The sequence below is a fragment of the Myxocyprinus asiaticus genome, chromosome 37 (genome assembly GCF_019703515.2).
Source record: "Myxocyprinus asiaticus isolate MX2 ecotype Aquarium Trade chromosome 37, UBuf_Myxa_2, whole genome shotgun sequence".
NCBI classification, from domain to species: Eukaryota; Metazoa; Chordata; class Actinopteri; order Cypriniformes; family Catostomidae; genus Myxocyprinus; species Myxocyprinus asiaticus.
In genome coordinates this window covers 39,717,818-39,739,359 of record NC_059380.1, presented here as the reverse complement: position 1 = coordinate 39,739,359, position 21,542 = coordinate 39,717,818, and the positions used below count along the sequence as shown (strand labels likewise).

Sequence of the window (21,542 nt, the reverse complement as noted above, 5' to 3'; positions counted from 1 at the left end):
CTAAAATTATCTTTCTATATTACCTTTCTAGATTAAACATAATTACATAAAGCTGTACATTGAGGATTACAGTAAATGGTTTTAAAACAGAGCTTCTTAGATTGTATATTTAGCTATGTTTTTATTCTGTAATCAGAATCAGAATTTAGGATTATTGGCCAAGTTATACTTAAAAGCAATTTGGCTTGTTGGGTAGCTCCAAAAAGAGTTACCACACCATATCAATCGATTATTCATAATATAACACGTAATATACACCTAGAGTATTCGATACAGTATATGCACATAATATACCTCATAATACATATGTTGTATTGCTTTCCTTTATGAAAAGTAAATGGGTCTTATGTGAACCAGGGTCAAAAATTAAGGGGGCTCGGTGCAAAATACCACCAAGGTTTACAAACATGTCCCTAATATTCAAAATGTTGGGGCAAAAATTGCCAACATAACAAATGTTTCTGTTTTTTATTTATAATATCTGATATAGTTCTTAATATTCAAGTAATACACATAATAAAATATTACTTGATGTTTATTTAATTTTAAAGGTAGGAGCCAATATATTCCAAATACATTCTAAATATTAAAAACACCTTAAAACAGTTTATAAAAAGTCTCAGAGTGAAAACTCAACAACCCTGCGTGCGCGCTCCCGCAAAACTCTTGAAGTCGATTGTGACGCAAGCACGCCCTTCGCGCAAGCTCCGCCCCCTTCATCCTGGCTGTGTTTGTATTCACAGCTTAAGTTCTACCAGATTTTATCAATAAACAGAATCCAAACCCGACGGGAGATAACCGAGGGCATCGACATGGCCTTTCAGGGGTCTGAGGGACTGGAGGAGCAGATCGAGGAGCCTGAAGACACGCTGAGAGTTTCGCCGGCGGAGGAAATGCCCTTCGATGGACCTCCGACATCAGAGGAGCCGGAGCCGATACTGTTGCCGTGGGACCGCTTCTCCACCTGGTTGCACTGCATCTGCGTGGTCGGCTTCGATCTGGAGCTCGGGCAAGCCGTTGAGGTACAAGACAATGTGTTATTTGTGCTCTCTGTTGTTTTGTCAGTGTTGTCAGTTAGCCTGCTAGCCCGCTAACTGGCCTTAAGTCAAAGGGAAACCTGCTAGCATCAGTGGCTAACAAAAATATTTGAGTCATCAAAAATGACCCTGCGTTTATTTGTTAACAGACTATCTGCAATGAATGCGTGGGGAACTCTTATGTGGCCTTTTGCGGTTTCGTGATCTAATTTACTATAACTGCAGTTTAGTAATACGACAGAATACAGAACCAATGTAAACCGCTCATTAGCACTGTGTTTATGCCCAAATTATCTTTTATTTTGTGATCAATATGTTTAAAATGGTCACTTTGTTTAAAACACTATCGCAAAGAAATCTAATGGAAAACTTGTATTCCAGATTCTCTGTGCCATGTCCTGATGTAATTATTTACTGATATTATTGTTTAAAGAAATAGTTCACCCAAAGATGTGTAAGACTTTCTTTCTTCTGCAGAACACACTGAAGATTTTTAAAAGAATATTTTATTCCTGTAGGTCTATACAATGCAATTAAATGTATACCAAAGCTTTGAAGCTCCGAAAAAGCTCACAAAGGCAGCATAAAAAGTAATTCATAAGAGACAAGTAAAAGCAGCTGAACATGAAATTATGCTTGAAAAGTAAATGAATGAATATAATGCCAATATTAGTTAATTGTGTTTAGAGCTATTAGTGGTTAAAATTAGTAAACTAAGTGTCATGGGTCAATGATTAAACAAAATGATTTTATATGAACTATAAGTTTTAGTGTTGAAGTTCTTGAAATCATCCCAAATTAACTGAGGAAATACACGTAGATGCATTGTCCTTGGATTTTGGCCAATGAAGGCTTTTGTTAGTGGTTTATTCATTTTCTATGTAGTTTAAGAGAGTGTTGTCCCTCCTTTGACCAAGTTGATAAAGGTATTAAGTGAAGAGCATCGCAGTCTGTCTAGAAGCTTATGGCAGGTATCTTTGGTGAACTCCATCCTGAGCACATGCTTCAGACAGTGGCACATGAAGAATTCCATGGAGTTTGCATCAATTCATCCTCTGTGAAGTCTTAGTAGACTGAAGTGAAGTCTAGCTGGCACATGCTGCAGGTGGTCATCATCACTCAGCGAAACATTGGGAATCGGACATCAGGCAGGACCGGAGATGGATCTGCTCTGGTAACCTCAGTATATAATCCAGAGGTTTAGACAGGGAAAGAAATAGAATAAAATTAGTGTAGATGCCATTCACTTTAAAGCAGGGTAAACGAATAAGAGAGGTGTTTTCGGTTCCGGCAGACCCTACTAAAGCAGCATAGCTATGAATTGAGGGATAAATTAGCTGTATGCCTGGCTGAATAGATAAGTCTTTAGTCTAGATTTAAACTTATAGAGTGTGTCTGAGTTCTGAACAATGCTAGGAAGACTGTTCCATAGTTTAGGAACCAAATATGAAAATGATCTCCCTCCTTTTGTGGATTATGATATTCTTGGTATTGTTAACAGGCCGGAGTTTTTAAAATTAATATGAAACTTCAACAGGTAGCCAATGTAACGCAGATAAAATGGGGCTGATATGGTTGTATTTATTGGTTCTAGTTAGCACTCTCGCTGCTGCATTTTGAACCAACTGAAGTTTATTTATTAAACCTACAGGACATCCACCAATCTAATCTAGTCTTGAGGTCATGAATACATGAATTATTTTTTTCGTCATCAGAAACGGATAGCATGTGTGGTAACTTCTTGGCAATATTTCTGATGTGGTAGAATGTAGTTCTACAAATACTGGAAATTTATATTTCAAAGGTTAGCTTGTTATCAAATATAACACTTAATTTTTTTGCTGTAGAAGTTGACGTTACAGTACATCCATTAAGAGTCAGATTATATTTTAGCGTCTTTTTGAGGTTTTTGTTCCAATAATTAGTACTTCTGTTTTATCGGAATTGAGTAGAAGGACATTTTTAGCCATCCACTCTTTGATATCATTTATACACTGTTGGGGTTTTGAAGATATATAGAGTTGTGTATCGTCGGCATAACAGTGAAAACTAATTCCATGGCTCCTGATAATGTCTCCAAGGGAGAGCATATGTGGGGAGAAAAGCAGAGGCCCTAAAACGGATCCCTGTGGCACTCCATACTTCACTTTAATTTGATATGACAGTTCCTCATTTACACAGACAAAATGGTAGCGGTCAGAGAGATAGGACCTAAACCAAGCTAATGCCTGTCCACAGAAAATGTCATGATCTATGTTGTCGAATGCAGCACTGAGATCTAAAAGCACTTAAAGAGAAATGCAGCCGCAATCAGATGATAAGAGCAAGTCATTTGTAACTCTGATAAGTGCAGTCTCTGTACTATGATGGGACTTAAATCCTGTCAGAAATTCTTCATATATACCATTTCTCTGTAGAAATTAACATAGTTGGGAGGACACTACCTTTTCTAGTATTTTCAACATAAATGGGAGATTTGAAATCGGTCTGTAATTAGCCAATTCTCTTGGATCACGCTGTGGTTTCTTGATAAGTGGTTTGATATCTGCCAGTTGAAAGTTTCTTTCTTTCTGAGAGTTAATATTAAGAAGAGGTTCTGAGATTACAGGAAACACCTCTTTTAGGAGTTTAGCTGGTATTGGATCTAACATGCATGTTGTTGATTTTGATGGGTTTTTTTTCATTTTTGTTAACTCTTCCTCACCTATAACAGTGAAGGATTGAAGTTGCTCATAGGGAATAATTTGAGTCTCTTGGGGTGCTGTGGCATGCATAATTCCAATTTTGTTTCTGATGATTTTGATTTTATCAGTAAATAAATTAATAAAGTTATTACTACTATGTTGTGATGGAATAACTGGTTCAATAGAAGTTTTATTCCTAACCAATTTAGCCACAGTACTGAATAAACACCTAGGATTGTTGTGGTTATTTTCTATGAGTTTGCTAAAATATGCTGACCTGGCAGCTTTTAGTGCCTGTCTGTAGCTACAGACACTATCCTTCCATGCACAGCAAAATACTTCTAATTTTGTATTCTTCTACTTGCGCTCCATTTTCAGAGCTGCTCTCTTGAGAGCATGAGTGTGATCATAGTACCATGGTGCAGGGCTTTTTTGATTTTCTTTAATCGAAGGGGGGGGTGACACTATCAAGAGTGTTAGAGAAGACTGTATTTATTGTTATTTCATCAAGTTCTTCTAGACTTTGGGGCTTATTGAGTGTATGAGGTCTGGATGATTATTAATGAAGCTATCTTTAGTGGTCGAAAGAATAGTTCTACCTGAACGATAGCATGGTGTAGATTGAGTGACATTAGCTGATCGCAGCATACAAGAGACGAGGTAATGATCTGAGATGTCATCGCTCTGCGGAAGAATTTCTAGTTTATCAACATCAATTCCATGTGACAAAATTAGATCTATCGTATGATTTTGGTGATGGGTTGGACCTGTCCCATTTTGTCCAACCCCAACAGATTTGAGAATATTGATAAATGTTAATCTCAGTGTATCATTTTCGTTATCTTTGTGGATGTTGAAGTCACCGACGATTAAAGCTCTATCCACAGCAACCAGATCTGACAGAAAATCAGCAAATTCTCGAAGGAATTCAGAAAATTTCCATAGTAGTCTATATACTGTTGCAAGAACAAAAGATGACAAAGTTTTTTTAATATATATATATATATATATATATATATATATATATATATATATATATATATATATATTTATCTGACAATGTCATATTAAGCATTATCAGTTCAAAAGAATTAAACTTGTATCAAGACCTTTGAGTAACAATGAAAATATCACTGTAAATTATAGCAACTCCTCCTCCTCGACCTTTCAGATGAGGCTTATGTTTATAACAATAACCTGAGGGAGTAGACTCATTTAAACTAATATATTCATCTGTTTTAATCCAGGTTTCAGTCAAACAGAGCGAATCCAAACTATGATCTGTAATAATTTCATTTACAATTAGTGATTTGGATGAAAGTGATCTAATGTTTAGTTGTTATACATTTATATGATGTTTATCTTCAGTTTGTTTGTTTTTTAGAGCCCGACCGATATGGGATTTTTGAGACCGATACTGATTTTAGAGGGGGAAAATTCACAGATTACCAAAATGGTGGCCGATATAGTTTATTTTTGAGCTGGAATGAAAACAGATATTTTCTATGTGGATAGTGCACCGATTGTGCACCGATATGACTATGCAAAGGTACTCAGAAGGCTGCTTTCTTAAACAGATATTTTAATCAAAGAATATTTGACATTATTATTATACATTGTCAACGAATTCTAGAAATGAACACTGAGAAAATAAAGAATAAATAAAAATACACTGCTGTTCAAAAGTTTTGAAACACTTGACTGAAATGTTTCTCATGATCTTAAAAACCTTTTGATCAGAAGGCGTATTCTTAAATGTTTCAAATGAGTTTTGTAGACAAAAATATAGTTGTACCACCATATTAATTGATTTCATTACAAAACTAAAATTGTACTTAAAATAAAAAAGAAAACGTTTTTTGAAATGGATGACTGTGACCGAATAATAAAAAAAGCAGCCAGTAAGTGCCAGGCATAGATGGGAACTCCTTCAATACTGTTTAAAAAGCATCCCAGGGTGATTCCTCAAGACATTGGTTGAGAAAATGCAAATTCTAGGCAGTGTGGCTACTTTGAAGATGCTAAAATAGTTTTGATTTATTTTGGATTTTTATAGTCACAACATAATTCCCATAGTTCCATTTCTGTTATTACGTAGTTTAGATGGCTTTACAATTATTCTAAAATGTGAAGAAAAAAACAGTAAGTGACCCTAAACTTTTGAACGATAGTGTACAATAAGTAGTTATATAACCATCAGTACTGTATGTTCGGTATCAGTCAGTTGCTGACCATTTAAATAAAGAATAAATAAAAATTATAGCTAAATAAAAATTAGTACTGTATGTTTGGTATCAGTCAATGGCTGACCATTTAAATAAAGAATAAATAAAAATAAAATAAAGAGCTAAATAAACATCAGTAGTACAGTTTAGTATCAGTCAAATGCTGACTATTTTAATACTTCCAGTCAATTAGGGGCTGGTTGTTAAACAAGAAGAATTTACAATGCACAATACAACTCACAAATTACAGGACTCCTACCCCCAACCCTGTGGTGGACCAACAACTGGCTGACGACTTGAATGTGTTCTACTGCAGATTTGAAAGGCCCAATCTCACACCCCACATCCACTCTGACCTTCACTTCACACAAACACCAACATCTCCTGCAACCCCCCTCCTCCCCCCTCCTGCTACTCAACCTGCACTTAAGATCTGTGAAGATGATGCGAGCCGCGGCTTTTGGAAACAAAAGACGAAGAAAGCTGCAGGCCCAGATGGTGTCTCACCAGCTTATCTTCGATCCTGTGCTAATCAGCTGGCCTCCATCTTCACACAGATCTTCAATAGATCACTGGAGCAGTGTGAAGTCCCATGCTGCTTCAAACGCTCAATCATTATTCCTGTCCCAAAGAAACCAAAAATCACAGGACTTAATGACTACAGACCTGTCACCCTGACGTCTGTGGTCATGAAATCATTTGAGAGACTGGTGTTGGCCTACCTGAAGAACATCACTGGACCCTTTCTAAATCCCCTTCAATTTGCTTATCGAGCAAACAGGTCTGTGGATGATGCAGTCAACATGGAATTGCATCATATCCTGCAACATCTGGACAGACCAGGGATATATGCAAGGATTCTTTTTGTGGACTTCAGTTCGGCTTTCAACACCATCATCCCAGCTATGCTCCAGAATAAATTACACCAACTCTCTGTTCCCATGTCTATCTGTCAGTGGATTACCAGCTTTCTGACGGACAAGCAGCAGCTTGTTAGACAGGGGAAACTCACTTCCAGCATCTGTACAATCAGCACTGGTGCCCCTCAGGGACGTGTGCTCTCCCCACTACTCTTCTCCCTCTACACCAGTGACTGCATCGCCAAGGACCCCTCTGTCAAGCTCCTGAAGTTTGCAGATGACACCACTGTCATCGGCCTCATCCGAGATGAGTCTGCATACAGAAGGGAGGTTGAACAGCTGGCTGTCTGGTGCAGTCAAAACAACCTTGAGATGAACACGCTCAAAACGGTGGAGATGATTGTGGACTTTAGGAGGAACACCCCAACACTGACCTCCCTCAGCATTCTAAACAGCACTGTGGCAGCAGTAAAGTCATTCAGGTTCCTGGGCACTACCATCTCACATGACCTGAAGTGGGAGATACACATTGACTCCATTGTGAAAAAGGCCCAGCAGAGGTTGTACTTCCTTCGCCAGCTAAGGAAGTTCAACCTGCCACAGGCGCTGCCGATACAGTTCTACTCAGCAGTCATTGAGTCTGTCCTCTGCACTTCAGTAACTGTCTGGTTTGGTTCAGCTACGAAATCGGATATCAGAAGACTACAAAGGACAATTCGGACTGCTGAGAGGATTATTGGTTGCCCCCTGCCCCCCACACTTCCAGAGTGAGGAAAAAGGCTGGCAAAATCACTTTGGACCCCAGTCACCCTGCCCACTACCTTTTTGAACTGTTGCCTTCTGGCCGACATTTCAGAGCTCTGAGCACCAGAACCGTTTTTTCCCTCAGACTATCCATCTCATCAACAGTTAAATTGCCCCATTGAGCAATAACTATGACTATACTATCTTTAATGTTAAAATAACTATCTTTTTTATATATTTATCCAACACATCCAACCTCTTCTGCCATTTCATTCCTCTGAGGAAAAGAAAAAAATAAATAAATTTGCACTGTACATAACAGATTTGTATTTATACTGTACATATCAGATAACAGATTTGTATTAGATTGCACTACATATGTGTATGTGTGTATGTATGTGTGTGTCTGTGTGTGTATGTACTTATGTGTATAGCTATTTTTTATTTTTATTATTATCTATGTCTTGCTGCTGTTTTTGTATTGTTGTACACTGGAAGCTCCTGTCACCAAGACAAATTCCTTGTATGTGTAAGCATACTTGGCAATAAAGCTGATTCTGATTTACACCTGCCGAGTCAAGAGATAAACAGCGGCAGCGGTGTTACACCGTATTGTACTATACAAGTTCAGGGGAAACTTTTAAATATTACATTTTGTAAATGCAACGACTGGAATTGTTCAGTTGAAGGGGGTACCAAACTGCGAATCCTGAACAAAACCGTTTGGTGAATACATGTTTACACATTAGCTTCCACTCAGCTGACAAGCTATGAAAGTAGCTACGTGATTAGCTAGTTAGCTATAAGCTTTTTGTCATGGAGTTTATTTACTTTCCTGCATTGCGTCTCACCAACTAGGTAACGACATAGCGTGAAATCAACACTCAACAGACACAATCCAGCACCGCACCGTTGTCTGCTGAGCTGCAAAAAGATACTCTGATGCTTACCTTTCAATCCGCTACGATACTGACTGCACTGACAAATTATAGCTGGCTAACAGCAAACAAATGTGATAAACATGGTTGTCAGGGACAGGGTTAACGTTATATTAGTTATATTGAAAAGGGAAAATGATGGGGTCATTTTTTATTAACTTTCCAGTATGTATTTCACAAACTAGTTAGCAACTTAGCGTGAAGACACCACTGAACTCCGCACTGTCTGCAGAACCACCGTCAGCTCAGCTCTGTAATCAGTGGAGTCGGAACGCACTCTGCTGGACAAACAACGTTATGACACCAATTCTAAATCACCCCAAGCATTGTTTTCTGCAATAATTTCGGCCTGCGCACTATTTTTTGTTGTTGTTTTTTGTTATTTTCAAGTTTGACATCAGTCACATTTTTTCTAAATGACTAAATGTGGGGTTTGTGTTTAGTAGTTCAGGGAACAGACACAGTCACTATATGATATACAGATGATTTGTTCTCTCTGTGTTGTAGTTTATGTGACCTGTGTGATGTCTCAACGCAGCTAGCAGATGTTTGGATTAGCCAGTTTGTCTGCTTCCTGACCTGGGCCCCAATTAGTCAAATATTATCACTAGTAAGACTATGAGCCAAATTACTAGAGAGTAGAGCAGCACCTTCCCTGGAGGGATGGAGTCTGTCTCTCTTTAGCAGGTCAGGTGTACCCCAAAAACTCTTCCAGTTGTCTATATATGTATCCTGTGCTATTCTCCGGACACCACTCAGACATCCAGCCATTCAGTGACACTAATCTACTCTAAACCTCATCACCACGATGAGCAGGGAGGGAGTCAGAGCATATTACAGTGTCTGACATCGTTTTTGCAAGTTCATACACCTCATTTTTATTTTTATTGATTCAACTATTAAACAATGAAAAACAAAACACATACAAACAGAATCAACATTTAACCCTCACAATGCAACCCCAGCGAAAAGGGGACTTGTTGATACATAATTTGGTGTTCAGCCATATGCTCGAGGCAACATTTAAATAAATGTCTGAATTAAACACTCTAGACACTTTTGTCCACACCGAGTGCAAATGCAAGACAACGGGGTGTAACTTAACTTCTCCGATTAGTTTGATAGAAATGCTTTGCAATAGCAAAATAGGGGCACGAACTTCCTGTTCAATACAAAACCAGGGAGGGGCTCTCTCAGGTGGAAGAGACCAATGAGCCAAATGTCTGAGACCGAATGCATAATAATAAAACAAAATCTTGGGTAGGCCTAGCCCACATTTGTCAATCGGTCTATGCAGTTTACTGAAATGTAATCTGGGACATTTACCAATCCAAATGAAGGACTTCACTATGCTATCAGATTGTTTGAAATAAGAGAGGGGGACATCTATAGGGAGAGACTGTAGCAGGTAGTTGAATTTTGGAATACAATTTTAATAACATTAAACTTCCCAATCATAGATAAATATAATGAAGCCCACCTGCCAACATCGCTCAAAAAACTTTTTATTAAGGGGTCCAAATTAACTGTAACTAAATAAGACAAATTTGCTGGGAATAAAATACCCATATCTTAATGCCCTGTTTGGGCCACTGAAAGGCACCCGGCTGAAAAGCTGTTACTGGGCAGTACGCTGTCAGAGCCAAAGCTTTGGATTTAGACCAGTTGACTCTGTATCCTGAGAATTTAGAAAAGGATTTAATAATTCTGTGAAGTCAAGGCATAGATCTAGTAGGGTTGGAGACGAATAATAAAATATCATCAGCGTAAGGCAAAAGCTTATGCGCCACACCTCCCGCCACAACCCCTGGAAAATCATCCTCCCTTCTTATCGCGGCTGCTAATGGTAGACAGAACAATAATGGGGAAAGAGGGCAACCTTGCCTGGTGCCCCTGTCCAGATTAAAAAATCTGAAATGAATCCATTCGTTTGTACCGCCGCTACCGGGTGTCTATAAAGTACCTTAATCCATCCAATAAAAGTATTCCCGAACCCGAATATTTCCACAATCTTAAAAAGATAATCCCATTCTACCATATCAAACACCTTTTTGGTGTCAAGTGAGATGGCAGCGACCGGAGACCACATGATATTGATGAAACGCCTAATGTTATCAGAAGAATTGCAGCCCGAATAAACCCCACCTGATCTATATGTATAAGAGATGTCATAACTTTACTAAACTTTTTTGATAATATTTTAACGTCTAGCTGGATCAGGGAAATTAGACGGTAACTTTTACACTCGCTTGGATCTTTGTCCTTTCTAAGAATCAGACTGATCCGGGCTTGTGTCATGGTTGGTGGAAGCTTTCCATTCTTTAATGATTCCGTATAAACTGCTAGCAAAAGTGGAGCCAGTTCTGTAGCATAAGATCTAAAAAATTCAGCGGCAAAGCCATCTGGCCCCAGAGCTTTGCCTGTAGGTAGGGCCTTAATTACCTCGTCAAGCTCCTCCAAGTTTATCTCAGAATCCAGAGAGTTTTTTTGCTCAGTCGTCAGTTTAGGAAATTCTAATGGTTTCACAAAGTTTCTAATATCTTCATCAGTAGACGAAGACTTGGAACAATAAAAATCAAGATAGAATTCTTTAAAAGCATTATTAATATCAATGGCTGAGGTAAAAATTTCACCACCAGCAGATTTAACTGAGGGAATGGTAGAAAAAGACTCATTCTGCTTTATATCTAGCCAAAAGCTTCCCTACTTTGTCCCCCGACTCAAAGTATGACTGTCTTGCCCTAAATAACCAAAACTCAAACCTTCCGTGACAAAATATTATTATATCTGTATTTCAATCAGGTCAATTCTCTGAGGCCATCAGATGACATTTGGTGCTTCAGCTCTGCCTCTGCATTTTTTATATTCCCTTCCAACTCCACGAGTTCTCGTGCTTTGGAGTTTTTGATGAATGAGGCATACTGTATGATCCGACCTCTAAGAACTGCCTTAAGTGCCTCCCAAGCCACGCCCACAGAGGATACTGAGAACCAGTTGGTCTCCATATAAACATTAATTTGAGCCTTTAACATTTGTTGGAATTCAAGATTTTGCAAAAGTGATACATTAAAGCACCAGCTGTATGATTTCTTTTTCTCCATATGTGGCAACACCTCTAAACTGACCAGGGCGTGATCCGAGACTAAAATGTTTCCAATTGAGCAATCCACAACAGATGAAATGAGGGACTTAGATATATATAAAAATCTCTTCTTGAATAAATCTTACTGACTGATGAAAAAAATTTATAGTCCCTACCAGATGGGTTCAAAAGTCTCCAAATATCTGTAAGACCAAGATTTTTACACATCCTGTGAAGCGTCAATGTTGCTCTAAGGGGCTTACACACTTTTGCTTCACTATGATCAAGGAGGTCAAAAGATTAAAGTCTCCTCCCAATATTATATCATGAGGTGTGCCAGCAGCTTGCAACATCCCTTCAAGATCTATAAAAAAGCCCTGATCATCAGCGTTAGGTATGTAAATATTAGCCAAAATCAACCTTTGCCCCTGAATTTCAGCTAAAACAATAATGACTCTTCCTAATTTATCTTTGATCTGTTTGAGAAATTTGAATTGTAAATGTTTACTTGTCAATATATTGACTCCCCTGCTCTTACTCGAACCAGCAATAAAGAAAACATGTCCACTCTATATCTTCCCAAATTTTTCAGCTTCCTGTGGGGAAAGATGTGTTTCTTGAAGAAATACTATATCATATTTTTCTTACGTTAAAGAAAATAAATAACTTTACTTCTTTTTATGGGGTGCCCCAACCCATTCACATTCCATGTGGAGAGAGATAATCCACTCATATTAAGATTTGACATTTTGATATGTTAGAAAAAAATAGATTGTGTGTCAAAAACAAGATTATAAAGACCACTGTCCAACATTAGTGCAACAATCCAACCCCGAACCAAACAAACAGAAAAAAGAAAAACGTACGCATTAACCCCGCGCACGACAGCGCCAATCAGCGTCCATCCCTCTAAACTCAAACAGTCCATGTACGCCTACGAGAGCCCCCGCGACAACTTTGCCATCGGATTGCTCAAGTCCAGTGTTTCTATACAGATTTTGTGAGACAGAATTACAGAACAGAAGAAAATCTATAAAACTAACTCCAGCCAATAGGCAGAATAAACACAAAGAACGTATAGATTCATCCACATACTGTCCCGAAGGTGTGTTATTCCACAAAACAAACTCCAGCCTCTAGCGGAACCAACACACACACACATAATTTAAAAAAATTATATATATATATATATATGTGTGTGTGTGTGTGTGTATACACCTGCATTTAAAACAGTATCTACTAGGGGTGTAACGATCCATCGATCTGGATGGATGCATCGATCCAATAACCAACAATCCAATGTTATCGATACAACGCGTAAATATCGATATAGACATTTTTTTTTAAGATGCAACTTTATTTTAATACACTTATGTCAGCCTAGTCCATACGCATTTCCGACAGGTGATGAAGCAACCTTATTACACTCACTTTGAGCGCTAAATACGCTTTTCATGTGGGACAAGGATTTGCGCAGGGTCTGTGAAGCCAAATTGCGCTCTGCTGTCAGTGCGCGCACGTCAGCTGGGCTTCCCGTGAAACGCGAGCTCCAGACCAGTGACAGAATCAGTGCGAGGGCACTCCTTAAAATGCGAGCTCTCGTGACAAACGCAGAGCGTCTCACATTCGCAATTAATTCGGGCTTCCATTGATATCATTGCGCATGCGACACATTTGAATTTTACATGATAATCTGCTAATTTAAAGTACCATGGAGCAGTTCAACCATCATGTGAAGCGTCTTGACAATGCCGACATTCTGAACAGCATTAACGAGGGAAAGATAAATCACCTGCTGCCCAGCACTAGCATTATCTAGCAGTTATAAGACTTTACACATTACACATCAACACCCTTACTAACATTTATCCCAGTTAACTGTAACAGAATTTTTCATTACAACTGTGGAAGCTGTAGCCAAGAAAACCGTGGATATCAGGGATAGTTGGAAACAAGTCATGGGTAAGTATTTTAAATTGGATTAAACTGAAAAATAAGCTGTAATTAAGTGATTGATCACTTGTGTGTGATGTTATTTTTTTATATTATTATCTGTATAATGTTTTTCAACATCTGAAGTACCTTATTTTGTTGTGGATGTCCCAATATGGATACTAAATTTGCACTTTTCAGAGAGCTCAATAAAATATTCAAATTATATTTTGGTTGCATTTGAGGGCAAAAAAGTTTTAATTGATTGTGTAAAATAGGCACATAATATCGGAATATCGATCACAGGACCCTGAATCGAATCAAATTGAAATCGTATTGCGGCAGACTTTGAAGTATTGGCAAATATCGGATCGCAGGCCAAAAGAATCGTTATAAGATCATATTGTGATGAAACGTCCAATTTACACCCCTAGTAACTATTGACTTCCCTTTCTCACTGACCTCCACTAGTGTTCGGATGCGTGTCCCTAACTTATTAACCTTCTCCGTCAGTCTGACTAATTCCTTACATTTATCACGTGAATCCCTCACTGCTGACGGAAGAAGCTATAGTAAAATGTGGCGTGCAACGCGTAACGAAGCGATAATATGAGCGGATGCCATGACTTACCACAATTGTTTGTTGTTGTTGTTGTTGTTGTGGTGGTTTTTGATCAGTGGGGATTTGAGATTGATGTAATGATCCATGTCAAAAATGCGTGTTGTAAAGATCGCAGTTTAATTGCAATAAAAGTGGAAAGGCGAGTGTGCGTAGTAAAATGCACCTAGTTGTATTGCGTTAAAAAGTATAAAAGTGGAAAAAATGGAAGAGATTAAAGATTTAATGCTGAAAATAGAAAGAAGCAATGCTAAGCAGGCTAGCAGGCTACAAACACAAGTGCTAGCAGCAACAGGAACAAGAAACAGCGTCACCAAGGTTGCCAACTTTGAAGCTCCAAAAAGCTTACAAATGCAGCATAAAAAGTAATTCATAAGACTCCAGTGGATTAATCCATGTCTTCTGAAGTGATCCGATTGGTTTTAGGTGAGAACAAACCCAAAAATAACCCCTTTTTCACAAAAATCTTGACATCAGCCTATTTGGTGATCATGATTTCAAGCTTGATTACACTTCCTAGCGGCATCTAGCACTCTGCGCATACGTTAAGCACTAGGAAGTGTAATCAAAATCATGATCATGCCTAGAGACTGCAATAGCAACAGTGAAAAAGAGTTACATTATGGTCTGTTCTCACCCAAAATCAATTAGATCGCTTCTGAAGACATGGATCAAACCACTGGAGTCTTATGGAATACTTTTATGCTTCCTTTATGTGCTTTTTGGAGCTTCAATGTTTTATTGTGGGTGAGCTATTCCTTTAAGCTTTTTCACAAATTCTGTGTTTTAATAGGCTGTTACTCTTTTCATCTGTAGGTGATTTACCCTCACCATTCAAAACTGACTGAAAAAGAGGTAGGTAAAGATTATGCCTGTCAGTTTTTCTGTTACATCAATCTGTTGGTTTAACCGTGAATTCTGATGATGGTAAATCCAGACTGTTTGAATGTTCTCTCTCCTCAGAAAACAAGTATATGCTACCTGTCATTCCCTGACTCCAACTCAGGTAAACTGCATTTCTTGACTTGAATGTTTGTTATTGAACTGTGTGCATTGTAAATCTAACGTTGGTAAAATGCACAAAGATCAAGATTTAGCAATGGGATAACAGAATATGTTTGTTGTCAGTAGTCTCAGAAGTTGAACATTCCACTAACATTTTTTTACTTTGGAAAGTTCAGTGGCTGATGGAAAGGAACTCTACCATTCACTTTCCATTCAGTGCATTTGTGTATCATTTAAGCTCAAAAAGTCTGATGTAATCAAGCAGTACAGTTGTAGTGTGTGACTGGTTCAAACCTTAACCACAGGAAAACACAAGAGGAATTGTGTAAAATTGTTGTTGTGAGTATTATGACCTGTGTCTTTCGCTAATGCATGTGGGATGAGAACATCCTCCCTGCAGCTGAAATACAGATACACCACAGACACATTGAGAGACTCGCTGTGTGGGCTGTGAAATATAGTCTGGCTGCTCACTATTACAGATATTCATGGGCCTTTATTGAGTAGGTCAGTTGATGGCTCATTTGTAAATGGGGCAAAATCAATTGTCTTGCTCCCTTGTCTTTTATACTAGGTTGTTTTCTGAAGTATGAATTAAATGGTTTTTTTTATTATTATTATTTTTTTTTTTTTAAATATGGGTCAAATTTGACAAATAATCTTTTCCGAGATGATAAAAGTCTTTTAAAAATGTAATTTAAAATGCATGTTTCAAGTTCATAGAAATGTAATCTTTGTTTCCATGTTGGTTTCATAATTATATATATATATATATATATACAGTATATAGCATTTTGTGTTTGTACTTTTACTATACTATAGCAGTAGAACAATTTTGTTTTAAAAAAAAATTGTTTGAAAAACTTTTGTCCACAAAATTAAAGTCAGGTGGTGTAGCCAACATGCAGTTTAACATAAAACAGAGGTGACCCCTTTAGACCCTCATGACTGTTTTAAGAAATATCAGATATTTTGACATTTTATAAGGCGCATTTTGTTCAGGTCAAATGGAGTAACCAGAAGATATAAATAAGAATTATATATATTTAATGATATTTAACATAATATTTTTGACTCAGAAATTCTTGATATTTGTAAAAAAAAAAAACAAAAACAATATTATATATACACTATATTGCCAAAAGTATTGGCTCACCTGCCTTTAGACGCATATGAACTTAAGTGACATCCCATTCTTAATCCATAGGGTTTAATATGACGTCGGCCCACCCTTTGCAGCTATAACAGCTTCAACTCTTCTGGAAAGGCTTTCCACAAGGTTTAGGAGTGTGTTTATGGGAATTTTTGACCATTCTTCCAGAAGCGCATTTGTGAGGTCAGACACTGATGTTGGACGAGAAGGCCTGGCTCGCAGTCTTCGCACTAATTCATCCCAAAGGTGCTCTATCGGGTTGAGGTCAGGACTCTGTGCAGGCCAGTCAAGTTCTTCCACACCAAACTCACTCATCCATGTCTTTATGGACCTTGCTTTGTGCACTGGTGCGCAGTCATGTTGGAACAGGAAGGGGCCATCCCCAAACTGTTCCCACAAAGTTGGGAGCATGGAATTGTCCAAAATCTCTTGGTATGCTGAAGCATTCAGAGTTCCTTTCACTGGAACTAAGGGGCCAAGCCCAGCTCCTGAAAAACAACCCCACACCATAATCCCCCCTCCACCAAACTTCACAGTTGGCACAATGCAGTCAGACAAGTACCGTTCTCCTGGCAACCGCCAAACCCAGACTCGTCCATCAGATTGCCAGATGGAGAAGCGTGATTCGTCACTCCAGAGAACGCGTCTCCACTGCTCTAGAGTCCAGTGGCGGCGTGCTTTACACCACTGCATCCGACGCTTTGCATTGCACTTGGTGATGTATGGCTTGGATGCAGCTGCTCGGCCATGGAAACTCATTCCATGAAGCTCTCTACGCACTGTTCTTGAGCTAATCTGAAGGCCACATGAACTTTGGAGGTCTGTAGCGATTGACTCTGCAGAAAGTTGGCGACCTCTTCGCACTATGCGCCTCAGCATCCGCTGACCCCGCTCCGTCATTTTACGTGGCCTACCACTTCGTGGCTGAGTTGCTGTCATTCCCAATCGCTTCCACTTTGTTATAATACCACTGACAGTTGACTGTGGAATATTTAGTAGCGAGGAAATTTCACGACTGGACTTGTTGCACAGGTGGCATCCTATCACAGTACCACGCTGGAATTCACTGAGCTCCTGAGAGCAGCCCATTCTTTCACAAATGTTTGTAGAAGCAGTCTGCATGCCTAGGTGCTTCATTTTATAACACCTGTGGCCATGGAAGTGATTGGAACACCTGAATTCAATTATTTGGATGGGTGAGCGAATACTTTTGGCAATATAGTGTATATATATATTATAATATTTTTTTTTATTTTTTATTTTTGAAAATGTTTTTGAAATTAAGGAATTTGTATACACTCACATGTATTGAAGTGCATGGTGCAAGATGTATGAGCATTTCTACAAACTTTATGCATGTGTTTTAAACTAGATTTTAAAAAGACATCTCATTTTCATCATCTCAGACAACCTTATTTGTCAACAAGCCATCAGCCGTGATATATCCTCTTCAGGTGCTTGTAACCCATCAATGTTTTCAGAAGTTTGTGTTCTGCATGTTTATTTCATTTGTGATAAAGTTGAGTTATTTATAGCTGTTTGATACAAAAGTGTCAGAACAGGGTTTGAATATTACAGGATAATGTGAACTTATTTGCTTTAAAAAGGTAAAAACACACACGGTTTGTGGTTGGGTGTTTGTGGACTTGGCTCACTGCTCATGGGCTTTGGTAGGACCCTCGATTCTCCTGGTGTGATATTGATCCTACTCTCTTATTTCTGAAACCGAAGAACCTGGCAGATGAGCGGACACGCTATCCCATCATTCTACACACTTCAGTGAGAGACAAGAGCCATACAACACTTTACAGGATGTACTTTTACACACCCGAGATAATCAGCTGTCTGAAAGCTGAAAATGCTGCAGGCATTCTAGGGCCGTCCGAATTCAATGTTTATATTACAGCCTGTCATCTCATCTCTGTGAAATACATTTCCTGGAGGCGTTCTCCTCGCCGATGGCCAAGAGTCAGATGCCAGTGTCTGTGTGCCCGGCTGTACATATGGAAATTTCTGGTGTGTGTGTGTGTGTTAGCGTCTTCTCTCACATGCTGTGGGTGAAGCAACCCACTGGTGCAGGAATGGCATGCGGGTTGCTGTGGCTACAAAGTTTCTGCCACCCCATTAGAATGTGCGTCTGTTGTGACATAACACACTGTTCACTCTCCATGGCAATGAAGCCAACAGCAAATTTGTCTCAGTTGTTTTTAATAAGTGTGACTCCGGCTGTGATGTCTTACTCATTCTGATACATGACACTTTCAGTCAACACTTTTTCATCACTTATTGTGACATGTTCACAGATGACCAATAAATTCCCTTGGTTGCCAGAAATTTACCGTAAAAAATATTGTAACCATGTTTCAGGCTTTAAAGGATGTAATTTTTATGCCTGTATATTTTACGGTTCACTACCGTTTATTTTATTAAATTACATAAACATAATATAACTTGATATACTAACCTTCCAGAATTATAAAAGTCTGCTTTCTACTTTAAAATGTATTGTTAATCACCGTATTAAAGACTGTACAAAAGACCACATAATGACTTGTGGGATGCAGGATCACCTGGGAACTCCAGATTATTGTTTTTCACCATAATTTTAATAATAATTTACAGTATAAAGTACATTTATTCTCTTGTTAAACATGATATACAATTTACAGTATTTTACGGTAAAATGATATGTATTGTCTTGTTAAATACATTTTCATTTTTTTCTACCGAATATATTAAGCTAGTGAACTGTTAACCAATTAACTTTTTTTTTTACTGTAGCATTTCTACATTCTTTAACATTAAAATTACGGACGTTTTTACAGAGCACGAAAGTCTGATGAGAGAAAACACACAGTCAAGGCTGTTATTCGGAACAGTTGAGACCAAACTCTTGGCTATGATGTGTATCATACAGTCTGACGTAATGTCACACAGTGTGCCAGGGCTTTTATCCAAGATCTCACTGCAATCACATCGTTTATTCTGACAAGCAACAATCGTACAGGACCCTGAAAATCATACAGTGTGCACCCGGCTTTAATCTGGATTATAGCAAAATTATTTATTATCTCCCTGATTATCTTGCGTTTGATTGGTGTAACTGGGAGTATCCAGAGCAGTGATGTGAAGGCTTTTGATGATGGTCATTTAGTTTGCCAGAGCTCCATTCAGTAGGATTATGTTGTGTAAATGCTCCTTTTTATAGACCCCTGAGGTGTTTAAGAAGGAGTTGATCAGGAGGATGAGGTAATCCATCAGTCACGGCCTGAAGAGAGTCCAGTAATCCTGTTACACACAAACACACACTGTGTGCAGGAAAGCCCAAAATAGAAACACGCAAACAACGGCTGCCGTTATCTAAAGCCTCGGTTGGGTCGGTCCTGAAGACATCAAAACAGCCATGCAGGTAGTCTATCGAAATGGACCCTATTTACTGTCTTAAGACACACTTCTGGTCATTCCCAATTTGGAATGCCCAATTCCCACTACTTAGTAGGTCCTCGTGGTGGTGCGGTTACACACCTCAATCTGGGTGACGGAGGACAAGTCTCAGTTGCCTCCACTTCTGAGAACGTCAGTCTGCACATCTTATCACGTGGCTCGTTGTGCATGACACCGCAGAGACTCACAGCATGTGGAGGCTCATGCTACTCTCCGCAAAACACACACAACTTACCACGCGCCCCATTGAGAGTGAGAACCACTAATCGTGACCACGAGGAGGTTACCCCATGTGACTCTACCCTCCCTAGCAACCGGGCCAATTTGGTTGCTTAGGAGACCTGGCTGGAGTCACTCAGCACACCCTGGATTCGAACTCACGACTCCAGGGGTGATAGTCAGCGTCAATACTCGCTGAGATACCCAGGCCCCCACTTCTGGTCTTCTTAATTCATCAGCATGTCATTCCAAAGTTAAAATTTATTATTTAAAGATCTGAAGTTCAACTGTGTTTTTGGATTGTTCAAATGGAATAGAGCACAACAATCTAGCTCCAGAAGTAAAAATCCTATTCCTTTTTTATTACAGAGTAATTCCTTATTAACGATAATTTATACACCTTTAAAGACAGACTTACCGTGAGCTCTGAGGTTAATCGATGTAAATATTTCTGTTGAAGCGATCAGTCCATGTTATTTCAACTTCAATTAAAAAATCATATTTGATAGTGATTTCTGGTGAAGAAACATTCTATCCATAATCCTGAGCAGAAAGATCCACCAATCAGAGAACCACTGTGAACAAGCACGCCATAAAAGAGCTCTGCTGTGACCGCCCACTCACATGAATGATGCAATCTAGTCACTCTTCCTACACTTTCAAACTACTTATTTATTTGTATATATCTGAAAATTTTGCAATAAAATTAGAATAGATTATTTCTATACTTATAACGAACTTTATATCAATACTTTTATATTTGTCCATCGTTTTAATTCGATTACGTCATTCGCAGTGCTTCACGGGATTGTTCTTTATTGCTTCATTAAACTCGTTAAAGCCGCCTTTTCACGGTCTTCAACATTCGCGTATGACTGTCGTGTTTCTCCCCCTAGTGGTAGTCGTGATGAACTGTCATGTTGCTCGCAGTGGATTTTATTCATGAAGGGAGAAGCTACCAAAGGGTTACCTCAGAATGACATTACTGTGTGTGATTTTGTTGAGCAGGTGAATTAATTCAATAAAGTTCATGATTAATTTTCACTCAGTATTTATTATTAATAGTATTATTTATTATTAAAACTGTTTTATAGTTATGATAATTAACAGCAACAACAACCGTAATTCAGCCAAGGAAAAGCAGAAATTCATAGAATGTGATTTTAAATATGTAGAAATAATAATGCTTGTGCAGAAATAAATGACACATGTACATATTTAATCACATTAACTGTAATAAAAGCTTTTTGTGATGTATTTGCAGCATATACAGGTGCATCTCAATAAATTAGAATGTCGTGGAAAAGTTCATTTATTTCAGTAATTCAACTCAAATTGTGAAACTCGTGTATTAAATAAATTCAATGCACACAGACTGAAGTAGTTTAAGTCTTTGGTTCTTTTAATTGTGATGATTTTGGCTCACATTTAACAAAAACCCACCAATTCACTATCTCGAAAAATTAGAATATGGTGACATGCCAATCAGCTAATCAACTCAAAACACCTGCAAAGGTTTCCTGAGCCTTCAAAATGGTCTTTCAGTTTGGTTCACTAGGCTACACAATCATGGGGAAGACAGCTGATCTGACAGTTGTCC

The 21,542-nt window shown here is 38.5% G+C and overlaps 1 protein-coding gene across 3 annotated transcripts in view; it reads left to right on the top strand.

Annotated features, from left to right (window-relative positions):
• Positions 1-694: 694 nt before the first annotated feature.
• The window catches only part of LOC127427873 (protein DENND6A-like), a 43,345-nt gene continuing 22,497 nt past the window's right edge, over positions 695-21,542 (top strand). For all 3 annotated transcript variants that reach the window (XR_007894990.1, XM_051675754.1, XM_051675753.1), the window contains exons 1-3: positions 695-1,022; positions 14,938-14,976; positions 15,085-15,127. Coding sequence is in view for 2 of the 3 variants with exons in the window: in XM_051675754.1 (XP_051531714.1) it covers positions 813-1,022; positions 14,938-14,976; positions 15,085-15,127 (292 nt within the window). In the remaining variant the exon portion in view is untranslated. The remainder of the gene's footprint in view (positions 1,023-14,937; positions 14,977-15,084; positions 15,128-21,542) is intronic.